Genomic DNA, 9,578 nt, shown 5'->3' with positions numbered 1-9,578 from the left:
TCGGGTGTTTTACAGAGTTGCTGTGTCCTCGACACTCGCACACTTTCATCCTTCCTTCTCGAGACCCATCCCTCTCTCAATAGTGCTTTTTCTCTCAATCCATCCTCTCCTCCCCCTAGCTCTCCTTCCTCTCCTACACCTACGCTTCGTTCCCTCTTCATCTCCTCTCACCCTCCTCCCCCTCTCTCACTCTTCTTCTCTAGTGCCCCTTCTCCTCCCTCCTTCATCCTCTCCTCCCCCTAGCTCTCCCGTTCTCCCTCTCTCCTCCCTAGCTCTTCCCCTCTCTCATCCTCCCCCTAGCTCCCCCTCTCCTCTCCTTCCCCTCCTCTCTCCCCCTAGCTCCCCCTCTCCTCTCCTCCCCCTACTCCCCCTCTCCTCTCCTCCCCCTAGCTCCCCCTCTCCTCTCCTCCCCCTAGCTCCCCCTGCTCTCCCCTCTCCTCTCCTCCCCCTAGAGCTCCTCTCCCCTCTCCGCCTCCCTTCCCCTAGCTCCCCCCTCATCCTCTTCCTCCCCCTAGCTCCCCCTCTCCTCTCCTCCCCTAGCTCTCCCCTCTCCTCTCCTCCCCCCCTAGCTCCCCCTCTCCTCTCCTCTCCTCCCCCTAGCTCCCCCCTCTCCTCTCCTCCCCCTAGCTCCCCCTCCTCTCCTCTCCCTAGCTCCCCCTCTCTCCCCCTCTCCTCTCCTCCCTCTACTCCCCCTCTCCCCCCTCTCCTCTCCTCCCCCTAGCTCCCCCTCTCCTCTCCTCCCCCTAGCTCCCCCTCTCCCCTCTCCTCTCCTCCCCTAGCTCCCCCTCCCTCCTCTCCTCCCCCTAGCTCCCCCTCTCCTCCCTCCCTAGCTCCCCCTCTCCCCCTCTCCTCTCCTCCCCCTAGCCCCCCCCTCCTCTCCTCCCCCTAGCTCCCCTCTCCTCTCCTCCCCCTAGCTCCCCTCTCCCCCTCTCCTCTCCTCCCCCCTAGCTCCCCCTCTCCTCTCCTCCCCCCTAGCTCTCCCTCTCCTCTCCTCCCCCTAGCTCCCCCTCTCTTCCTCCCTCCTCCCCCTCTCCCCCTCTCCTCTCCTCCCCCTAGCTCCCCCTCCCCTCTCTCCTCCTCCCCCTAGCTCCCCCTCTCCTCTCCTCCCCCTAGCTCCCCCTCTCCTCTCTCTCCTCCCCTAGCTCCCCCTCTCTTCTCTCCCCTACCTCCCTCTCCTCTCCTCCCCTAGCTCCCCTCTCCTCTCCTCCCCCTAGCTCCCCCCTCTCCTCTCCTCCCCCTAGCTCCCCCCTCTCCTCTCCTCCCCCTAGCTCCCCCTCTCCTCTCCTCCCCCTAGCTCTCCCTCTCCTCTCCCTCCCCCTAGCTCCTCCCTCTCCCCTCTCCTCCCCCTCCTCCCCCTCTCCTCTCCTCACCTCCCCCTAGCTCTCCCTCTCCTCTCCTCCCCCTAGCTCCCCCTCTCCCTCTCCTCCCCCTAGCTCCCCTCTCCTCTCCTCTCCTCCCCCTAGCTCCCCCTCTCCTCTCTCCCCCTAGCTCCTCCTCTCCTCTCCTCTCCTCCCCCTAGCTCCCCCTCTCCTCTCCTCCCCCTAGCTTCTCCCTCTCCTCTCCTCCCCCTCTCCCCCTCTCCCCCTCTCCTCTCCTCCCCCCTAGCTCCCCCTCTCCTCTCCTCCCCCTAGCTCCCCCTCTCCTCCCCCTAGCTCCCCCTCTCCTCTCCTCCCCCTAGCTCCCCCTCTCCTCTCCTCTCCTCCCCCTCTCCCCCTCTCCTCTCTCCCCCCTAGCTCCCCCTCTCCTCTCCTCTCCTCCCCCTCTCCCCCTCTCCTCTCCTCCCCCTAGCTCCCCCTCTCCTCTCCTCCCCTCTCCCCCCTCTCCACTCCTCCCCCTAGCTCCCCCTCTCCTCTCCTCCCCCTAGCTCCCCCTCTCCCCCTCTCCCTCCTCCCCCTAGCTCCCCCTCTCCCCCTCTCCTCTCCTCCCCCTAGCTCCCCCTCTCCTCTCCTCCCCCTAGCTCCCCCTCTCCCCCTCTCCTCTCCTCCCCCTCTCCCCCTCTCCTCTCCTCCCCCTAGCTCCCCTCTCTCCCCCTCTCCTCTCCTCCCCCTAGCTCCCCCTCTCCTCTCCTCCCCCTAGCTCCCCCCTCTCCCCCTCATCCTCTCCTCCCCCTAGCATCCCCCTCTCCCCCTCTCCTCTCCTCCCCCTAGCTCCCCCTCTCCTCCCCTCCAAACCTTCTGCCACTGGGACACCCTCTTTTCTCAACTAGCCTGTTCTGTGTGTGTGTGTGTGCTAAGAGGGGTTGTAGTCCCTCTTAAGCTGTAATGAGGATAATTAGACACACAGTATTTCATCTCCCTCTCATAACTGCTAAACCAACAGAGAGCAAATGTTTGTACAAACTGTAATTTAAGGCTCCCCCTCTTCCTCCCCCCCCCCCTCTCTCTCTCTCTCTCTCTCTCTCATCTCCTCTCTCTCTCTCTCTCTCTCTCTCTCTCTCTCTCTCTCTCTTCCCCACTCTCACTCCATCATTTTCACTCACACTGTTCTATTTTTGAATGTCTCTCTCCCCCCTCCTCTCTCCCCCCTCCTCTCCTCTCCTCCTGCCCTCCTCCTCCTCTCCTCTCCTGCCTTACTCCTCTCCTCTCCTGCCCTCCCCCTCCTCTCCTCCTCTCCTGCCCTCCTCTCCTCCCCTCCTCCTCTCCTCCTCTCCTACCCTCTCCTGCCATCCTCCTCCTCTTCTCTCCTGCCCTCCTCCTCTCTCCTCTCCTGCCCTCTCCTCTCCTCTCCTCCTGCTCTACTGTCCTCCTCCTCCTCTCCTGCCTTACTCCTCTCCTGCCCTCCTCCTCTCCTCCTCTCCTGCCATACTGCCCTCCTCTCCTCTCCTGCCCTCCTGCCCCCCCTCCTCTCCTGCCCTACTGTCCTCCTCCTCCTCCTCTTCTGCCTTACTCCTCTCCTGCCCTCCTCCTCCTCTCCTGCCCTACTGCCCTCCTCTCCTGTCCTCCTGCCCCCCTCCTCTCCTCTCCTGCCCTCCTCTCCTGCCCTCCTGCCCCCCTCCTCTCCTCTCCTGCCCTCCTGCCCCCCTCCTCTCCTCTCCTGCCCTCCTCTCCTGCCCTCCTGCCCCCCTCCTCTCCTCTCCTGCCCTCCTCCTCCTCTCCTGCCTCCTCTCCTGCCCTCCTCCTCCTCTCCTCTCCTGCCCTCCTCCTCCTCTCCTCTCCTGCCCTCCTCCTCTCCTCTCCTGCCCTCCTCCTCTCCTCTCCTGCCCTCCTCTCCTCTCCTGCCCTCCTCTCCTCTCCTGCCCTACTCCTCTCCTGCCCTCCTCTCCTCTCCTGCCCTACTCCTCTCTCTTCTCTCCTGTGGTGGATCCATCAGCCTCAGATTTTTATATGAAGGAAGCAGTGCTCGTCTGTCAATAATAAAGAACATGCATCCCTCCCTCCCTCCTTCCTTCTATTTTCCTTTGTCTCTCTCTCTCCCCTCTTTCTCCCCCCTCCTCCTCTCCCTCTGTGGAGAAGAGCCATGGCTGTGTATCGTGAGTAAATGATAGTTAAATTCATCTAAGAGGCTTTTTCATATCCTCATTAGGGGTCTGTGTTTCCACTGTGAACCACAGCCCAGGCACATTAAAGCTTTAACCCTTCACCTAAACACACACACATACACACACACACACACACACACATACGCATTCACACACACATATACACACACATCCACACACACACTACACCAACACATCCATTCACACATACACGCACACACACAGACATGCACACATCTATGCACACACACAGACATGCACACACACACACACACAGACATGCACACACACACACACAGACATGCACACATCTATGCACACACACAGACATGCACACACCACACAGACATGCACACAGACACACACATCTATGCACACACACAATCGCAGAGCAGCAGCCATCTGTGATTTCTGAAACTGACTGAATAACTCCCAGAGGTTAGGAGCAGTAAAGAGCCCTCACAGGAGAGGGGCTTTCTTACTTTGTGGCGTCAACACAGCTTGACTCCTGTGGGATCTAGATGGGACCTACATTCAATCGCACACACACACACACTACTGCTGCAGCTGCCGCACACACACCCCGGCCCTCTGCCCTAACCCCTTCACCTTCCCCCACACCACCACAACGAAACAGGAATGTTTTAAAATGCTATAATTTGGAAAACGCAACGTTAATCAGCTGCATGCCTGCGTTTGATGTGCAGTGTGTGTTTAATGTGTTGTGTGAATGTGTGTGTCTGGGTATGTCTGTGCGTGTGTGTGTTTAATGTGTTGTGTGTGTGTCTGTGTGTGTGTCTGTGTGTGTGTGTGTGTGCTGCCACTGTTTCTCATTTTACTAATTGTTTACGTGCTCACTGTGAACCAATAATAGAGCCTGTTTCAGTCCAGATTCATCCTCCATCAGGACTTCCTGTCCTCTCTTCCTGTCCTCCTCTTCCTGTCCTCCTCTTCCTGTCCTCCTCTTCCTGTCCTCTTCCTGTCTTCCTCTTCCTGTCCTCCTCTTCCTGTCCTCCTCTTCCTGTCTTCCTCTTCGGTATTGTGGATTGAATTTGAAGCACACTGACATCCCCTTGAATCCACAGATGTTACAACGGAAACAATTCCATCTATCTGGTATGTCCAGATTTAATCTATTATCTACATGTTTAACTAATTTGTCTCCCTCTCTTATTTCCTCCCTCCCTCAGGTCCATGTTGACGGAGGATAAGTTGGTGTTCTGTAACGGCTTGGTGCTGCACAGGTTCCAGTGCCTTCGTGGGTTTGGAGAGTGGTTGGACTCCATCAGAGACTTGTCCTCCCACCTCCAGAGCCTCAACCTGGATGGCTCGGCCTTCGCCTGCCTGGCGGCGCTGGTGCTGCTTACAGGTAGGAACCTCCACACGCCACCCTGGAGCTGGAGTCAACTTGGTTCCCTGCACATTCACACCGTGCTGTCATAGACTGAGAATCACGTGGTGAAACGATCCGTTTGAGGCTCCTTAGCTTGGAATTGGACCATTCTGGGTCCACATCTGCTCCTGCAGTTGTCCTTGAACATACATACACACACACCTACACACACACATACACACTCGCACGGTCACACTCACACACCTTTGCCGTGTAGGTACACCTGATATCCATCTGCTGCACAGGCTGAACACCTGTCTGAACACCTGTCTGAACACCTGTCTCTTTTTAATCAGTTTGTAGTGTGAACAGAATGTGTGTGTACACGTGTGTGTGTCTGTGTGTGCGATACATGGTTGTTAATTGATTGACAGATGTTTACTGGTAAAAAAAAGGAGCAGACCAGAAATAGATCATCTCATATCATTCACCAATTGAGAAAATGTTCCCTTTTTTGACCACAGACTCAGAGGTTAGGTAATATTAAACATCCACTCCTCCCCATGCCTACACCTCACCTCCCTCCTTCCCCCCGTCCTCTCCTCCTGTCCCCTCCCCCCTCCTTCCCCCCGTCCTCTCCTCCTGTCCCCTCCTTCCCCCCGTCCTCTCCTCCTGTCCCCTCCCCCCTCCTTCCCCCCGTCCTCTCCTCCTGTCCCCTCCCCCCTCCTGACCCCCGTCCTCTCCTCCTGTCCCCTCCCCCCTCCTGACCCCCGTCCTCTCCTCCTGTCCCCTCCCCCCTCCTGACCCCCGTCCTCTCCTCCTGTCCCCTCCCCCCTCCTGACCCCCGTCCTCTCCTCCTGTCCCCTCCCCCCTCCTGACCCCCACTCCCTCCAACCCTCCCTGGGGAAGCACTTAACTCCATGCCGGATCGACCGGCCCACCGTCGAGCCCGGCTCCAGAATGGCGTCCGCGCTGTTCTCAGTGGCACTCTGCCACCTCGGCACAGCACAGCACACACTGCCACCGTAGAACCGCCAGAGCCACACAGCCATCGACCGCGCCAGAGTGGCCTCTGCAGAAAGAAAGCCATCGATCCCTCCCCAGGACCTCTAGCTCTCACAGAGAGAGGAGGGATAGAGAGGCGTGAGAGAGAGAGAGAGAGCGAGCATAAGAGGCGTGAGAGAGAGAGAGAGAGAGAGAGAGAGCGAGCTTAAGAGGCGTGAGAGAGAGAGAAAGCGAGCATAAGAGGCGTGAAAGCTGAAGTGAAAGGGGAGGATGTAGAGACCCAGACATAGAACAGACAAAAGAGTCACATAAACAAACAATAAATAAGCTTGGTGATAATAGGCGCCTCAAACCGAGAGTTTCAACCCCTGTAGCACATACACACCATGCAAACACACATACACACCATGCAAACACACACACACACCATGCAAACACACACACACACACCATGCAAACACACACACACACCATGAAAACACACACACCATGCAAACACACATACACACCATGCAAACACACACACACACCATGCAAACACACACACATCTTATACCCACACACCATGCAAACACACACACATCTTATACCCAACACACCATGCAAACACACACACATCTTATACCCAACACACCATGCAAACACACACACATCTTATACCCACACACCATGCAAACACACACACATCTTGACACACACACTCTTCAAACACACACATCTTACATACACACACACACACACTCAGAAATACCTTCGGTTGCCATGACAGCAGGAGTCTCGTGTTTGTTTCACGCTAATGAAATAAAACTTCTAAATGTAAATTAGAAAAAAGTCCTGCTGGATAAGGAGCAAAGAACACATACATTATCACATCTCTGTCTTTCATACACACTCGTTTGGTGTGTGCATGGTGCGTTTGTGTGTGTGCATGGGTGCGTGTGTGTGCGTGTGTGTGTGACGGCTGAACATCCTGTACTAAACACAATGAGTTAGTGTGACATTAGTGACCCTCACCACAGTCTGCTGAGGGGGCCAGCAGGGTTGCTATGGGCAGCTGAGTGTGTATGTTTGTGTGTCTAATCTCATTGGCTGCTCACAGTCCAGAATAATCAGCTAATTGTTGAGCACTTGTGTTTATGTCAACCTCTTAAAAGAGATTGAATATTTGTGTTTGTGGTCTTTGTATGAGAGCATGTGAATGTGTTTATTTGTGCCTGTCTGTGTGAGAGTGTATGTGTGTGCAGGACTGTGTATGTTTATGTGTTTGTGCAGGTCTGTGTGTGGGTGTGTGACTAAATAGGTCTTATTGGGTTAAGGTGTTTATTGATCTGAAGTGAGCGAGAGAGGTTAAAGCCTGTTCAGAACACAAGCCATACAAACTAATGAGACGGAATTCAATATAAAATAAGATGTAGTTAAGATGCTATTTCAGCCCTGCTAGCTGGGCTAGCATTAGTGGTTGTCGGTGTGTTTTTTGTATCTCTGTCTGCCTGTATCTTTTTTCCTGTTTGTGAACATCTCTCTTTTTACTTTCTTTTTGTCTCTCTCTTTCTCTCTCCCCCTCTCTCTCCCCCCCTCTCTCCCCCCCTCTCTCTCTCTCTCTCTCTCTCTCTCTCTCTCTCTCTCTCTCTCTCTCTCTCTCTCTCTCTCTCTCTCTCTCTCTCTCTCTCTCTCTCTCTCTCTCTCTCTCTCTCTCTCTCTCTCTCTCTCTCTCTCTCTCTCTCCCTCTCCCTCTCCATCTACAGAGCAGGTGCCTGGTCTGAAGGACTCCAAGCGTGTTGAGGAGCTGCAGAATAAGGTAGTCTGTTGCCTTAGAGACCACCTGGGCTTTGGCCCCTCCTCTTCATCTAAAGCCACACCCCCTCTCAGTCGGGTGCTGGGCTTGAAGGCGGAGCTTCGCTCCCAGAGGACCCAGGGCCTCCAGCGCATCTTCTACCTGAAGCTGGAGGATCTTGTCCCGCCCCCTCCCCTTATTGACAGGTTCTTGGACACTTTGCCATACTGACGCTGGCTGCTCTGCCACCACCTGTAAACACACACGTCCTGTTTGAGCCTTGTTGCCAGGAGCGCACAGACGTCTCCAGACCTCTGACCAGCACAGAGCCAGGACAGCCAAACGGAACGCTTTCACACAAAAGGGCAACCAATCAAAGACGCTTTTCACTCAAAAGGACAACCTATCAGATTGCTTTTCACACAGACTTAATAAAATGCTTTACCATTTCTTTTTTTTATTTTATCCTTTGATTTTTGTTTTTTATTTGAGGGAGGACATCTGAGGAAGAAAAAAAAGATAAAACTGAAAAGTTAAAAAAAAAATCTCCCTCTCCTCCCTGTGTTGAGTCTCATTTCACTTTGAGCAAGATGACAGCGTTTGTGAAGCCAGTGTGTGGCTGAGCGCTGGCCTGCTTCTCTGCTCTGTGGATCAGGAGGGCTGGCGGGGGCTGGACCACACAGCTGCACAGCCCAGCACCCCGCTGGGTCCTCCACTCTCTCCTGTATGCAGGAAGGAAGGGGCTGTTTTCTTATTGAATTGTATTGTCAGCAAATGGCCACGTTCAGCATGAACACGTTAAAAACACAGCAGTACACGATGTGTGTATGTGAGCGTAGACACACGATGGAATCTTCTACAGAACACATGAAACCACAGAATAAACACGTTGGAGTGATTAAATCTCTGGTATCTAAGTGCAATTTCTTAAGTGCTGTCTTATTAAACAAGGAGAAAGGTTTAATTTCAAACTCTAAATTATTTAAATACTAAGAATGGAACTCAGAGAGACATAGTCTACCCAGAGAGACAGTCTGCACAGAGACACACAGTCTGCCCAGAGAGACACAGTCTGCTCAGAATGACACAGTCTGCCCAGAGAGACAATCTGCCCAGAGAGACAGTCTTCCCAGAGAGACAGTCTGCCCAGAGAGACAGTCTGCCCAGAGAGACAGTCTTCTCAGAGAGACACAGTCTGCCCAGAGACACAGTCTGCCCAGAGAGACAGTCTGCACAGAGAGACACAGTCTGCCCAGAGAGACACAGTCTGCCCAGAGAGACAATCTGACCAGAGAGACACAGTCTGCCCAGAGAGAGACAGTCTGCCCAGGTGTCCCAGACTTGAACCTGCTGTTGGGTTTTTTGTCTTTAAGTCATTTTTAAATCAAGGTTTGAGTAGAACTACGGAAGAATGAACGCGAGCATAATTTGGCTTTTAAAGCATTTGAGACGAGCATGAGAGGAGGAAGAGGAGGAAGAGGAGGCAGGGAGCTCAACACCAGAAGAAGACAGGAAAAACATTCCGCAGTCATGCTCTTTTTCTATGTTTCTATAGCAGAGGTTGTGTGAGGGTGTGGAGGACGAGGTAGTGTGAGGGTGTTGTAAGATGGACTATGCTGTCATGGCCTCCTTCTCTAACAGTCCTGTCTCTTAGTGGCTCCAGGCCTTCACCACACACTAACACACTCACAGCAGCAGTTTCAAGTAAGACTTAAGCAAATTCTAGAGTTATAAATAAATATAAATATATATATATATATACAAAACTAATATTTTGAAGTGTTTTTAGATTTTTCAAATATTGTGGTACAAGTTGTGCATTGTTTTTTGAAGAATAGAAACAAAAAGAAAAGAAAAATATTTTTCTTTAAAAAAAATATTTTTCATTGTCTTCTTTGGTTTGAATTTCCTGAATTTTTCTTTCTCTTTGGTTCACTGGAGTTTCTGTTCAGCACTTTGAAATCATAAACTAGTTCTGATTATTCTGA

General features: G+C 53.6%; 1 protein-coding gene across 1 annotated transcript; it reads left to right on the top strand.

Annotated features, from left to right (window-relative positions):
- Window positions 1–4,114: 4,114 nt before the first annotated feature.
- Window positions 4,115–9,578, top strand: LOC134023746 (nuclear receptor subfamily 4 group A member 2-like). Its single transcript, XM_062466115.1, has 2 exons — window positions 4,115–4,847; window positions 7,562–9,578. The coding sequence occupies exons 1-2, from the start codon at window positions 4,673–4,675 to the stop codon at window positions 7,819–7,821; spliced, it is 435 nt and encodes a 144-aa protein (XP_062322099.1). The 5' UTR covers window positions 4,115–4,672; the 3' UTR covers window positions 7,822–9,578.

This window comes from Osmerus eperlanus, chromosome 7 (genome assembly GCF_963692335.1).
Source record: "Osmerus eperlanus chromosome 7, fOsmEpe2.1, whole genome shotgun sequence".
NCBI lineage: Eukaryota > Metazoa > Chordata > Actinopteri > Osmeriformes > Osmeridae > Osmerus > Osmerus eperlanus.
This window is presented reverse-complemented; position numbering and strand designations above follow the sequence as displayed.

Coding starts and splice junctions, on each gene's coding strand:
- LOC134023746 (XM_062466115.1), top strand. CDS start 4,673: ATGTTGACGGAGGATAAGTTGGTGTTCTGTAACGGCTTGGTGCTGCAC. Junction 4,848..7,561: donor GGCGCTGGTGCTGCTTACAG/GTAGGAACCTCC, acceptor CTCCATCTACAG/AGCAGGTGCCTGGTCTGAAG.